The sequence below is a fragment of the Sinocyclocheilus anshuiensis genome, unplaced genomic scaffold, assembly GCF_001515605.1.
Source record: "Sinocyclocheilus anshuiensis isolate Anshui unplaced genomic scaffold, SAMN03320099.WGS_v1.1 scaffold816, whole genome shotgun sequence".
NCBI lineage: Eukaryota > Metazoa > Chordata > Actinopteri > Cypriniformes > Cyprinidae > Sinocyclocheilus > Sinocyclocheilus anshuiensis.
In genome coordinates, this window is record NW_015554154.1 from 740,249 (window position 1) to 755,886 (window position 15,638).

Here is a 15,638-nt window from a genome sequence, read left to right on the forward strand (position 1 = left end):
GCTTAATAAAAATACCCTGCAATTGTACTTTTGGTATACTAAACTGGTATACTTAAAGTCTGCTAAACTGGAACAACAAATTTTGTACTTAAGGCACTTTAATTGTGTGGAAGTAGTGCTGAAGTCCAACTAAAGATATACTAAAGCAGTGGTTTTCAAACTTTTTACACCAAGTACCACCTCAGAAAATATTTGGCTCTCCAAACCAGTAGCGTAGTAGACCGAATTATTCAGGTACAGCTATGCACAGTACAAAAACGAGGCAGTTTTATTCCTAATAAGAATATTTATTATTGTCGGCCACTTTAAACATTGTAAATACAGTTTGAACATTAACACTGCACTGTGCTTACACACAGGTGAATAAAAAAACTTAATGATTAAATAAAAATGTGTTGTACCTAAAAGTTAAATAAAAACGACTTAAATGTAAAAAAACAAAAAAACAAAGATTAAATTAAAATGTATTGTGTTTTAACATTAATTTATATTTAATTTAGTGATTTTTCTGCATACCACTAGAGGGAGCCTGAGTACCACTAGTGCTACTCGTACCACACTTTGAGAACCACTGCTTTAAATCAATCTATTGTATAAAGCGCTATATGAATATGACGAGACTGGAGTGCAGATTGCAGAGCTGGTGCAAATTTATCCACATCACCATGATCACATGCAACTCAACAGCCTTCGTGACTGACATTTCACAGCGAGACATTTAAATAACAGCAAAAAAACAGCTAGCAGCTAACATTCAATCAACATTTCTATGTCAGATGCAGGCTATGGTAGGACTTACCTGCTTTCGATTTCCGAAGTGCCGTCTTGTGTGTAGATCCAGCTCTGTGCTTACATACAGGTAAATAAAAAACTTAAATGATTAAGTTAAAATGTAGCCTACTGTACCTAAAAGTTAAATAAAAACTGTATTGTACTTAAAAGTAAAGTTAAAAGAAATGTACAGTACTTGATCTAACATTGATTTAGCCACCTTGCAAACTTTTTAAAAGTGTTTTAACATTAATTTATATTTAATTCACTGATTCCTCTGCGTACCACTTTAGCTGTGTCCCAAACTGAAGTGCACGGACTCTGAAGTGCGTATATGAAGTGCGATTGCGTCACAGCGTCACGACGTAAGCTGTCCCAATTCAGGATGCACCCTCCGAAGACCGCATTCCAAGGCCGATTGCGTCACCGCGGCGCGACGAAGGCTGCTGTAATTCGAAAGCGACTTCAAATGCATCCTCCGTTTTTATTGCTTTCAAGTTCGTAGAGAACTCAATAGATTCAAAATACAATTTAATTTCAAGTTTGAATCTTAAAAAAAGAGGTTTGCATTTCGAAAATTTACATTTATGAATATGATGTTTATATATGAAAACACAATACTCATATTTCAATGTGAATTCCCCCACAGAACTCTCATCCTCCATGTTCTTTGAATATAAATTCCAACGTCATCTGCGCGCAATTGATTCTGGGATAAGGTAGGGTGCGAAGCGTCCATCAGGGCTGCGTTCCACTCCACTTTTAGACACGCACTAGCGAACTTCCCTAAGCACTTCCCCTCGGGGGAATCCCCGCTGCCAGTTTGAAGTACGTTCCACTTTGTGAAGTGAACGAGGGAAGTTTATATGGACAGACCCTCGTCCACCCTAGATTTTGACTGAGGGAGCGAGTCTGTGTCATATGCACACTTCAGGTCACTCCACAGACCACAATGCAACACGATTATGACGTCATCTCAGATCGCGTTTAATTTATCCCCACCCCAAACAACTCTATAATATATAAATTATTTTTTTAAACATTTGTAACAGCCCAGGCATATCTATATACATATAGAATGCTGCACCAAACAAATTCGTAAGGAGAAAATTGTAAACAATAAACCAACTCTATAGCAGATTCTAAGTGATCAATGGCTTATGACGTTCCAGTTCAGCCCATTCCAAGCGTAGTGGGCACTCGTGCAACGTAATCAATGATGTACATCCGAGTGAACGAGACGGAGGGAAGTTTGCGAGTGAAGGGCATAAAAAACGAACTGGAACGCAACCCAAATGTACACTTAATTTTCCTGGGAAACAATGGCTTTGCTAAAGGACTTGGTACTTCCTCTGGACTGAAAGACTGAATGACCCTGGACTCTTGATGTATTGTTATGATTTGACAATGATGAGAATTGTAATTGTTTTTCAAGCATTTAATAAAAAAACAACAACTCACTAGTCATAATTCTCTTCTATTTAAGTGATTACAATCAGTCACAAGTATAGTTAATCAAGTACACACAAGCACACATACAAATCTCATGCAATAAAAACATCACATAAAATTACACGTTTCAGTGTTCAAACATACCATCCACAAACATACCATCCGTTCCTGTTTCCCTTGCCACCGCAAACCAAGCCGCTTCTCTTTTTATGTGATTTTTGTAATCTTTTAAAGTTGTGTTGTATAAAACAGGATAATGCGACACTGCTAAAATGAGCAATTCCTCTATTTTTTTTTTATTTCTGTACCGAGAGGTCACTTTGGGACATTTTGATCTTCTATTCACGTGATGCGAATTCGCAGGTCAGAGTTCCCCAAACTTGAACTTTGCTACGCAGCAAAATGCGAAATATCTTTGCACGGGCTTGCGTTTCCGGTCTGACGCATTCGCATGCGTATGAATGGAAGTCAATGGAACAAAAAGTCTATAGTGTGACCGCGGCTTTAGGATTGCAAGTGTCCTGGGACAGGTGAGGGAGTGAGTGGTGAGCTACAGGGAGGACATCAAATTCCAGAGAGAGACTATTAGTAGAGAAGAGCACAGGAGAGCAGGGAAAGCCCTGCCTCCATGTGTTCTGGAGTCTTCAGGAGGTGAATCTCTTGGTGAATGGCCAGCACCTCCTCAGCGACTCGGAGGACAATGCAGTGACAGTGGAACTAGGCATGTCAAACACTCTGGAGAGTGGAGACCACTCTGTATGTTGTACCACTGGCAGACAGAAGAGAAACACCAGGGTCTGGATTGTGGCACCCCATCCGTGTCCTGGTCAGCCGAGAACCGTTAAAAACCTGTCCAGCGCTGGCACATTCAGCTTTAACCTGCAGTACAGGGGTCTGGTCTGATTTAGGGAAAGAAGGAAAAGAGAAATTGTTTAGAGCTATGACAACGTAATTAGTAGAAGAAATATTGAGATACTTTAGTAAACTACTTTTAGAACTACTACCAATACCATATTGGAGAAAAGCTACTAGTCATATTTATAACCTAATATAAAGCTAAAGGGATAGTTTACCCCAAAATGAAAATTCCAAACCTGGAACAACTTGAGGGTGAGTAAATGATTACAGAATTTTCATTTTTGGGTGAACTATTCCTTAAGTAAAAGTATTATCTTGCATACTCTAATATACTTAAGGTACTGAGAAAAGTAAAGGTATAAGGTATATTACTGAAAGTACTTTTTACAACTATTTACAACATACTATTTACAACATAGCTTAGGTTTAACATCAGAAAAAACAACATCAGTTTTGAGCCCAGCCCTGCTTCCATGTGTTCTGGGGTCTTCAGGAGGTGAATCTCTTGGTGAATGGCCAGCACCTCCTCAGCGACTCGGAGGACAATGCAGTGACAGTGGAACGAGGCATGCCAAACACTCTGGAGACCACTCTGTATGATGTACCACTGCCCACTGTCCAACTCTGGCACATCCAGCTTTATCCTGCAGTACAGGGGTCTGGTCTGATTTAGGGAAATTGTTTAGAGCTATGACAAAGTAATTAGTAGAAGAAATACTTTAGTAAACTACTTTTAGTAACTACTAATACCACATCGGGGAAAAGCTACTAGTCATATTTATAACCTAATATAAAGCTAAAGGGATAGTTTACCCCAAAATGAAAATTCCAAACCTGGAACAACTTGAGGGTGAGTAAATGATTACAGAATTTTCATTTTTGGGTGAACTATTCCTTAAGTAAAAGTATTATCTTGCATACTCTAATATACTTAAGGTACTGAGAAAAGTAAAGGTATAAGGTATTGTTCTGAAAAAAGAATTCGTTAGGATGGTTTTGCATTAATATTACTGCTGCACTAATGTGTATGCTGCATTTTACTTCTGAATATGTTCAAGGTTATTAAATTTAAAGCTGCCTACTACATATACTGTTGGGTAGTTTAATCTACAACAATGCATCATGTTGTAAAATGCATCATGTTGCTGTCCTGTGAAAAAAGAAAACTTATATAAGTACTTCATATTTGTACGAGAATACTTAACGAATGTACTTCCTTACAGTCCACCTCTGATTATTTTGAAAATGAAAGTATCAACATTTTGTCAGAATTTTAAATTTGTTTTGCTAACTATATCAAAGGCTGCATCTGAAGGACTCGGACCGGTCAAACAGAGCACTGTTCAGCTGTGACAGCTGCCGCTGAACATTGAGCTTTACAATGCTCTATTTTTTTATTCACTGTTTTATTTTTAAGTCTTACTGCCTAAAAAATCCAGGTTGCAAACCTGTCTACATTTGATCCCCATGGTCAAGACAATAAACTATATAAAATCGCACCTTTGTATGATATCAGTCAGCATTTGAACTGCTATGTGTGTGTGTGTGTATTTTGTAGTTTTTCATATGTATCATTACATTATTCAAGTAAGCTCCAAGCCAATACCTGCATTTAAAGTTGTAATCAGACAATTAAGGATGCAGCAAACCAGTGTAACTTACCTGGCCTTGGTCTTGGCTCAGCCTGAGGTACATCACCGTCTCCTCCATTATGACATAAATCATAAAAACAAAAATGAGCAATTCTGGCTCCACCTATCCTGGCAGGATGGCAGCTCTCCTCTCGCACCATTGCTATGCGACAGAGCGCTAATCGGGAACCTCTGGTGGCTCAATTAGGAAATCCTGCGAAGGCGAAGCGTCCTTCATGCACTTCGGAGGCGTGGCCTTCGAAGTGTGTGCACTTCACTTTGGGACACAGCTTTTGAGAATCAGTGCACTAAAGTATATTTGATTGTGCTAAATTGGAACTATTGCAAGTACACTTCAGGTACACTTTAAATATCTTGCATTTAAACACCGATATTATACAGAGATTTTACAATCCTTATTAATAGTGACATTAAAGCACATATTAGGAATAATATTAATAAATGTGCATTGTGCAATATAGAAACACTCCAAATAAAGTTTTTAAAATGTTATACCCAGGAAAAAATTTGTCTTAAGTGAAATGTCAATGTTAATGTTAATTAATTTGAAGTATACTTAGTATGAAATAAATGTATTTTAAATAAATTATGGCATAGTTGTTGTGTTTTTACTAGGGTACAACAGTTACAATACAAGTTCATGGTAAATGTTCATATGTTCACACTGCTGTCTTAGTGTGATAAGAGAATCTCATCAAATTGACATCCTTCTAACATAACATTAATGGAGGCTCAGGTCAGGTCCTCCACTTGGCCTGGTTATCACACCCTCCTCAGCTCTCCATGTTACCCCCTGTGCTTCCACTGGTCACTGCTTCTCAAAAGGCCCCTGAGGTGCTTCTGTGCTAAACCAACCCTGACAAAGCTTCACACGCTACCGTGATAGACGATGCTCGGAGCATTTATCTCAAAATCACAATTTTGAGGCATTTCTCAGATGCTTCTGAATTCCAGCTGCCAGCTTGACCAATAGAGAGGCGAAGATATGCTAAAGCCCCATAAGCTCTTGCCTCCAGCTGGACTCTACATTATAAATGCTCTTGACTTCCTGCCGCAGGGTTGCCTTGGAGACGAGGACAAATCTGCACTGGGCACATAGCGATATTCAAATGCTCCCTCTGAAGCAGAAAAAGAGAAATGACTAAATTGTTTCTCTTGACACTCTCACGTTCACGTGTTGCACTTGTGTGAATGGGGTGGAAGGAGAGAGGAGAGGAGCTTTATTCCTGGTTAAGAGGAATAAACAAAGAACAGGAAACATGTTGGCAGATTCCACTGCCTTCCATCAAACGAGAGTTCACCCCAAAACTGTGGTAAAACTTAATTGTTTAAACTGCAGAACAGTACTAAGAAAGATATTAGAGTGATACATATGTCATCATGCACCACCATCAATCATATCAGAACAACCAAATACTATACCACCTAGTTATCAATGTTCACTCTATATGTTTTCAGCACTGGGCAAACAGCAATGTCTTTGACTGCAAGCTTGTGGGTTACATAACAATACTGTATTTTGAATTAAATATCAATTTTCCTGTATGAGATAAATCATGCTGCTGCAAGAGCCTCAAAATTCCCTTGACAGGCCTTTTGCAGATATGAGTAAAACCCCTAAAACCCAACACATACACCATAGAAACATTTAGAGGTTTTGCAAAAATAATTTTGCATTTATTATTTATTTAAAAATGAAATATATTTTTCTTTAAAAACTAAACTAATACATAAAAAGACAGAAAATAAAATATTCATATATATATACTGTATATATATATATATATATATACTGTATGTATATATATATATAATAAAAATATGTTTAAAAGAAATTAAGAGTTCTTCTTTCATTATATTGATCAAAATTGACAGTGATATATAAATGTTCATATCAAATAAATTATGTTCTTTTGAGCTTTCTAGTCATCAAAGAATCCTGAAATAATGTATCATGGTTTCCACACACACAAAAAAAAATCAATCAATCAATCAATCAATCAGCGCAGACAACAGTTTTCAACACTGATAATTATAAGACATATTTTTAATATGGACCAAATCAGCATATTAGAATGATGTCTGTTTTATGCAGAGGCGGACAGTAGTGAAGTATTTTTACTCTGCTTTAAAAGTACTTTTCAAGTGTCTGTACTTTTTACTGCACTACGTTTCATATTAAATATAATTTAATACTTAATTACATTAGAAATCTATTACTTTCTTACGTTTACTCTAAAAGTAATTCAAAGATTTACTTGAGTACAAGAAAGTACTAAATTTTTTATATTCTTAAAGTTAAAACAAACAACAACTTTTATTTATGAAATGTAGTGCAGTAAAAAGTATGATATTATGCTTTGAAATGTAGTGAAGTAAACGTTTTTCAAAGAAAAACACTGATAAACTACAGATACTTTTTAAATTTACTTGAGTAAAGTAAAAATACTTCACTACTGTCTGCCTCTGGTTTATGTGAAACTGAAGGCGTATGCTGCTGAAAATTCAGCTTTGCCATCTCAGGATTTTTGAAATATATTCAATATATATTGCACCAGTTCTTTTAAAGTGTAATAATATTTTACAATAATATTAATTTTACTGTATTTTTATTAAATAAATGCAGCCTGGCTTAGCATGATAGATTCATTGCAAATTAGATATGAATTTGAATATAATTTATATTTTTGTAAATTTTTAGGGTTCTGTTACCTACAACAGTTTGAAAACTACCGCTGTACACAGTCAATAATGGGATACACTTTAGGGCACTTGTTCTCCTCCCTCAGGATAACATAATCCTGAACTCCAGCAATACACTGACAGAGCGAAGCCAGAGAAAGAGTAGCTCAGAAACTGAACAAACTCACTCTACCAGGAAACACTCCACTCCTGGGACATATATGCAAACAAAACACACACTCTCTGGCAGCGCTCCATAGAACTCATCCTTACAACAACCCCAAACACTACAAAATATTAATCCAGGACCTCAGGTTCAGTTCTCAAAACATCTGAAACAATATCAGACTGAAATATAAAAGAGCTTATTGAATCCCCAAGTCTCACACTGACAGGTAAGTCTCCAAACAAAAGACAGGAACTCAGATTAACAGTCAGAAAAAGCAAACAATTTTCAACCTAGTCAACTGGACCAGCAGGAGGGAGGCAGCTAAAACTCCACGCATGCCCTTGAGGAAGATTGTGGGAAATATTAAAGGAATGTTTAGGGGTACAGCATATGTGTGGTGCAGGGTAAATATCATAAGGGTCATGAGGAGTTGAGAGCGGTTGAGGCCGTTCTGAAAGTAATATCACGGCAGTCTCAGAGCGGCCCATAGGCATCAGATTAATCACATGGTTCTCAGACAGACGCACATATGTGGCTGGAATCTGTCAGTGGAAAGGTTAATGAATGCAAAAGCAGAGAGGAACATGGGAAAAACAGCAACGAAAAGTCATTTCAAAAGAGAAAAAGATGTTCCTCTCAGCAGTCAGTATTTGAGGTCTATATACATACATACATTCAATTTCATTGACCTCATACATAACTGGCCTCACATAAACGTTCACGGCTTCTTGAAGATATCAGTCTATACTGCGTTGCATCAGATGGAGACTAGATTTATTACTTCCTGTAATCCTACATTAGGAAATTCATGCTTTGAATTCTCTAAAGCACATTTGTGTGCACCTGCTTCTATTATCATACTAGCAAAAAAGCAGAGTGAGGATGATTTACACATTACTTTTAAACCCTTGCAATTCTTCAAAAATTAAGCCTAAAATAGCTTTTTTATATTAAACAATGATTTACTGAACAAATTGCTCTTTAAATAAATTTAATTACAATTAAAATTTTCTTAGGGACAAAAATCTACCTCAGCTTCTGCTCTAAATTGCCGTGAGCCCTTTTACATTACTATAAGGTTACAATTAACAACAAAGCCCAAACTTAAATTCAATTAGGCCTACTATTTACTTTTATATAATAATCAACACTCAAATTAAAATTTTATGCAAACATGTAAATTGCACATAATGCAGTTTTTAAATTAGCTTCTAAATTATAAAATTACTATTAAATTACTATTTGTTGCTGAACTATATTCATTTACATGGTGGCTGTCATAACTTGTTTCATAAGAGATTTATACATACATTAAATAATTAAGACATCACTAACAGTTAAAGTAAAATATAATGAGTATAGTCTAATATTTCACGAAATGCTCTTCATTTTTCTAGTGAACTAACTGCAGCTGTGGACACTGACGACTTGCTTGAGGTAAATGAAATGAAACATGACATTTTGTTTACATTCAGTAAGATGTTTTACTGACGTCTTTCCATGGTTAAAACACTGATTGAGCGATTACATGAGATGTTCATTAATGTTTATTTCTCGTTAAAACTATAGTAAAGAGAAGGGGGTGATTGCGCTCACTCTGAGGAGTTTATACAGCGATCTGTGGCACCACATCAAAGAGCGTCAAAACGGCATTTATTGTTTGAATTTCCTGATAAAATGGATAGAATTTGAAAAATGTAACTTTGTTTCTTATCAAAAGTAACAACATATAAAACTAGAACTATCTAATGAAGTTCCTCTCATGCAGTGGTTAAACCCGCTCTGTATTTATTTGGTACACAAGCGTACCGAACCAAAAGACCCATACCGAAAATTTTCGGTACGAATACGTGTACTGTTACACGTTATACCATTATATTTGTTCAGTTGTAAAAATCCACCAAATCCAGATATTTCTGGTGTAGATGCATTTAAATAGTGTACATTTTGTCCCTCCATTATTTTTTTTCAACATACTTTGAAAAATGAACCGTACCAAAGGAATCAAATTTAATCTAATTGTGACCAAATTTTACAATTCACTAAGACATTTAGAGAAAAAAGCATATATTTACAGCCCTAATGAAAAATAATAATTGATGAGGAGCAGAGCTGGGCCTCTCTACATGCCTTCAGTCCCACTAGTGCGTCATTCTTACCCTCCAAACACACAAAAGGAATCTAAATCAATTCAGACAAACAGGACACAAACAAGCTTTAATAATTCATGAACCGGGATCCGGGTTCACTTTAACCACAGTTTTATGGCGATCATTATTGTTGCACATCTGTGCAAAGTCATAGATCCATTCAAGGGCTGCTTTGCTGTTTTCATGGCTTTGTACGTCATTTAGCCGGCATTTCTCTGTAGATTATTCAGAAAATATTGGTTTAATGCCACTATATCTTAAATACTCTTTCAGATACCAAAGACTTGTCAATGCAGACTACAGGACTGCACACATGAGAATGAATGTCAGTCAATGTCCTTTCAAGTTCATTCATCCTGTTTTTCATTCAAGGTCATCTTTTCATTGGTGTGAGAAATCTCTAACTAGCTGCTGTCCTGCTGCGCCATACTGTGTCGAAGACGTTTATTAAACCTCAGTCAATGTGAATACTGCGTTCTCCTGCCATTTTCATTTCCGCAATCAATTAATGTAGCTACTCACCTGCTCCCTCCCTCTCTGTCAGGCACCTTTAAAAGCTGATTAATTCCCCCCTCTGCTAGGTACGCAGGAGGAGAGCCTCATCTATCTTTCTCTACCTTGACAGCGTTCAACTGTGCCATGCTTTCCCGTGTTATGGGACTGAATGGACAGAGCCCTATTGATAACTCAATCATCATCGCTGGCCCATGTGAATGGAGACACTTGCCACCGCGAGGAAAAACTGTGGAATTCACCGGCTGATCGGCGATCCCTTGAGAACAAGTTCAATGACATTCCCTGAAGTCAAGAGAAAACACTCCGGATGGCATACTTGTCAGTCCTGTACACTTCTTTGCTTTCAGTGCTGTAATAGGCTACAGCTGGGAGGGATTCCTCTGGATGTCAGCCAGTCTTAATCCCTTTACAAGACCTGTCCATCAGACCACTTCTACATTTCCTGGACTGCAAGATAGCATACGTGTGCAAAGTGTTTAGGTACATTAACAGCAGAGGCAATTTAGTCAAATGCCCAGGCATTTTGACGTAAAGCCTGGAATTTGAGGATGATTTCCAGAGGATTCCATGCATGTGCACAGTGTGTGTGTGAGGAAATCATTTGTGCAGATAAACAACAAACTACTCAAGCGTCCGTTCCCTTGTAATGATGGGGTCTGGGGTCTGCTGCTAAACTACAATACTTCATCTCAGCCGTAAAATGCAGTGTATACCTGAATCCCACAGAGAGACATCTCATGCTGTAACTCATCTCATTCTTTGATCTAGACTTGTGTACTACATCTGAGAGAGAGAGAGCCAGAGAGATAAAGGGGATCATACAGAGAAAGAGAGAAAAAGAGACTGATAGAGTGAGAGAAAGATAATCATCTAATGAGATCTCCCCAGAGTGATAGTCCAGAGATGAGGAGAAATATGACATTATGTGACTACTATACAAATAATACAACAGAGGTATTAAGCTAAAATATAAAGGGCATAATGATCAGGCTTAGAAGAACAAGTCAGGATAACAGCAAAACATGCCACATCCGAATAGTAAAAACACCAATATTGGTATATTTTCAGCTTTTTTTGCCAAATCTCAAATGGTTTAAAATAATAATGCATCACATCTAAGCAGAGTTAATATTTTGCTCCAACCCTTTGTAAACACTTCTTTGATTTCTAGAGGCAGACAAGAAGTGCTGGCAGTGTTGATGATATGGTGAAAAAAAAAAAGCTGTTCAAAGGTTAGTTAAAGGTATAGTTCACCACAAAATAAAACATCTGTCTTTTTTTCTTTTTACATAAAATGCACACCATCCTATTTTTTTCCATACAACATCGTTAATGACATGACATTTGAGATCGACAATAGAACGGAAGATTTTCAGTGAATGACAACTTAAAATAGAAAAGCAGTGCACAAGTCATATGGACCACTGTTATGGCGTTTTTTTTTTTTTTTTGGAGCTTGACACCCCCTGGTCATCATTCACTTTCACTGAAAGGAAAAGAGCAGCATGAACATCCTACTTAACATCTTCTTTTGTGGTCTATGGAAGATAGAAAATCATTTCTAATGGCATGAGGGTGAGTAAAAGATTATTTTCGGCTGAACTCTCCTTTTAACATACAGAGCTGTGTCCGCCATTGCGTGAACCGCTGAGAGCATTGTCTATGTGTGTATGCATTTGTCTTACGTGTGTGATTTTGTATCAGGGTATGGATTTAACAACATCCCACTCATTTTGCAATCTGTAAACTTGTACGTTCTCAGTTAATGATCCCTCCGGAGCCAGCCGATCCCACAGAACAAGAGGCATGAAAAATTCAGCCAGCGTGCCCAATCCCTGCTGCAATTATGCATGAGCAGAACGGCTGGCTGAACAAAGCAAAACCCAATGCATATACTTTACATCCCATTCCACTGAAAGCCAGGCTGGATCTGTGCATGCTCAGCTCAGACGTTCACACTGTCTACAGAGCACTACATGACAGGCTATCAGAAGCCCTCCAGCTCCTTCCTGATAGTGCTCACTGTGATAATTCCTTAGCATCACACAACCGAACAAATCCACTGCAAAACTCAGACAGGGCAGAGGGCAAAGAGGAAAATTAGCCTATATAAGTCAAACATACATGTGCATTTCACATACTGGTAATGGTATATTACAAATGGAAGAAACAAATCGCTAAAGACCTTAGAGGATAAAATTGAATATAGAAATGGTTTATGAATCCCAAAAGATGTAACAATATATTCACATCTAGGGGGTTGCTAAACATTATAATTTAAGAATGAACTGAGGATGCACAATATATCTATTACAGTATTGGCCAATATTAGATTTGTATCAGTATTTGTTATATGTTAATTTCCTCTATTTTTACATTTAGAATGCCTTTGCCATCATCTAATGCTGAGTTAAGGTTAATCTTTAAAAACGAATAATTTAACAACACTGTTGAATCTAATCTTTAACAAATCTCAAAATTATTATCCATTCTTCATACTGTAAAAAAAAAAAATCATTTCAAATGACTTTTCAGTTTTTTATCTGTTTAATAATTTATTTAGACAAACGAATTTTAATAAATATTAAAATGATTTCTAAAGGATCATGTGCCACTGAAGAAGACCCATCACAGGAATAAATCGCACTGCACCAGAATTTTAATATTTTACATGGGTAGAATGAACCATTAAAAATCCCATATCAACTGAACAAATGTGATGAATATTAGGGGGGACGTGCGCACATACATGAAAAAAACACAACATGCTTATTAGTATACTATACTTAATTTCTTACCACCAAAGAAAGGGGCCTTTTCCATGACACCACTCCGATCAGTCCAGACAAAAGCACCTGAAACCGAAAGAAAAGTTTTTTAGACTAAAGAACAGAGCTGCATGTCTCACTGGGCCAGTTCAACACAAACACTGCCAAACTGCCAAACATCTCAAGCATTACAGGAGACAGAAAGAACTGAGCTCCATCACAGGTGAATTTATCAATATTTAATGTGCAAGGAATAATGCGGTCATCAGGATGGCAGGGGGAATTCTGCTGATATAGAAAATATCAATTAAATATCAAAATTAAATATCAAAAAATTGCGATAACATGAACACTTTTATATTCTCCGCAATACTTGTTCTTTCTTTCTGTTCTGTCTTTTTCTCCTTCACCCTTCATTAACCAGCAGCACTCCACTCCGAGGCAGTCTCTCTCTCTCATGCTCCTTCGCCCTTTAACCTCTCAAGTCCAGCAGGCCTCTCTCCCTCATTCACACTTTTTACCCATGGGACCTCAACGCTGTGCTACAATAACAGTGCCATCTCGCATAAACCAACAGGAGCAGAGCATTAAATGCAATATGCAATGGGAATGAAATGTTAGCAATGAAGCTAATGCTGTCAGCAGTTTAGAATGTAAATTCAGGTTATTAATAATGCTCCAGATGGAATTAAAACGCTTCGGCACATATAGTGCTCCATATGCAGAAGGAGGTGAATGCTGAGTAGAGTGCTGACTATTTCTCAGTCACTGAAATGTGTTTGCTGGCAAAAGAGAAAAAGAGATCAGTGAGACTGAGTCATCGATCGATTTGAAGATTATAGGATTATGCCATCGTGTGCAATCACACACAGCTATGGGATTAACAAGCACCAACATAAAGGAAAAGTGCAGAAAAACAAAGAAACAGGATCAATGTGTGATTCAAACAGAAAATAAAAGCAATGAAAAAAATTCAAAGAGAAAGCTTTTGCAAGGTCTTGTTAACCATGATTTGGTCTGCTAATTGGTCTGGCCAGGTCTAAATAAATAAAAAAATCACCAAAATAACAAACATTATATTAGTGCAGCAACGATAGCAAAACATAAAACACACTACATACATTAAATCCACTGCATTTACAGAAATTATGCGTGGGCCATTATTAAGACATTACTTCAACACAAATACATTTCTGTAACAAGTATGACATAAGATTATGTTTTATGAGAGAGCGAGAGAGAGAGAGAGAGAGAGTATGACATGTTCAGAGAGATGATGTGAGAAACGGTTCACATTGTATTTGCTCTCTTGAATTATTGATCCTCTTTCAGAAGCAACTGAGAGGGAGAAAGAGAAGGAGAAAACTAAACCAAGAGTGAGGAAAAAAGATGCTGAGAAAGAGTCAGTTAAAGATAAGATTGAAATGGAGGAAAGACCTGGCTGGTGTGTGTGTGTGTGTGTGTGTGTGGAAAGATTAGCAGCACAAAAGAGCTCACTGAGAGGAATATTCAGGCGTTGTGCAAAATCCTATTCCCTGGCAAAATCACATCCCCCTTTGGGCACCTAAACGATTCTATTGGCTGAAAGATCTTTTGGGGCTATTCTATTCAGTGTCTACTTTAAAAATGACACAATATTGCCTGCTGATGTATATACACTTAAAGTCGAATGAAATTTAAATTCATAATCTATTTTATAAATGCATCTCAATGAACTTAATGCAAACAATTTATCCATGATTTTTTTGAGCCTGTAAATGTCTATTTTTATAAACATTCATTTCATAAAATCTATTTTATGAATATTTTGTGAACAACACTTTTTTTGACTATGTAATTTTTAATCAAAATGTCATAACTCAATCTTTGGGCGAAATAACAGACTTCTCTGGGTGATGTACTATATGCCAGATTTTTTCAATCACATATTCCAGTTTAACTTCGCCCCTTTCTTACAATCGACTGCAAGCTTACATTCAGATCTGCCTCCATCCAATATCAGCTTTTCTTTTGCAATAACAGTGGAGAAAAGAGACGGTGCTACATCACAACTTAAATCATCTTTTTTTTTTTTAATAAATGATTAAATAAATGGACATTTCTAAATATTATCTAGTCACAATGTCCTATCTCATCATGTAACAGAAGTTAAAATCTAATTTAAAGGGGTGAATTCATACTTATTTTTTATTATATTGTATATTATATTAATATATAATGGTAGTAAAGTTTTTGAGGGTGATTATTGCTGCTGTTCTTCTGATAGTTACATTTACATTTATGCATTTGGCAGACACTTTTATCTAAAGGTGACTTACATTAAATTCAATGTACACATTTGATCAGTTCTTGGGAATCGAACTAATGACCTGCTAGTGCCATGCTCTACAGTTTGAGCTACAGGAAGGCGTATTATAAATAATACAGGCCCTCCATCACCCAAATATGTTTACCTTTATCTGACTCAGGGTTTACAAAAATGTAAATTTATGTACCGAGGGATGCGTCAGAATGTTTGTCTGTGGTAAATGACAGCATGCCACAGATATTGTCAGATACACACACACACACACACACACACACACACACACACACACACACACACATGCGTGCTTATGTG

The 15,638-nt window shown here is 36.8% G+C and overlaps 1 protein-coding gene across 1 annotated transcript in view; it reads right to left on the reverse strand.

The window, feature by feature from the left end:
- Nucleotides 1-15,638, reverse strand: part of LOC107670779 (protein FAM189A1-like) — a 111,165-nt gene that overhangs the window by 46,539 nt on the left and 48,988 nt on the right. Inside the window, 1 exon segment of the mRNA XM_016463543.1 lies at nt 13,049-13,105. Within this exon segment, the coding sequence (XP_016319029.1) occupies nt 13,049-13,105 (57 nt within the window).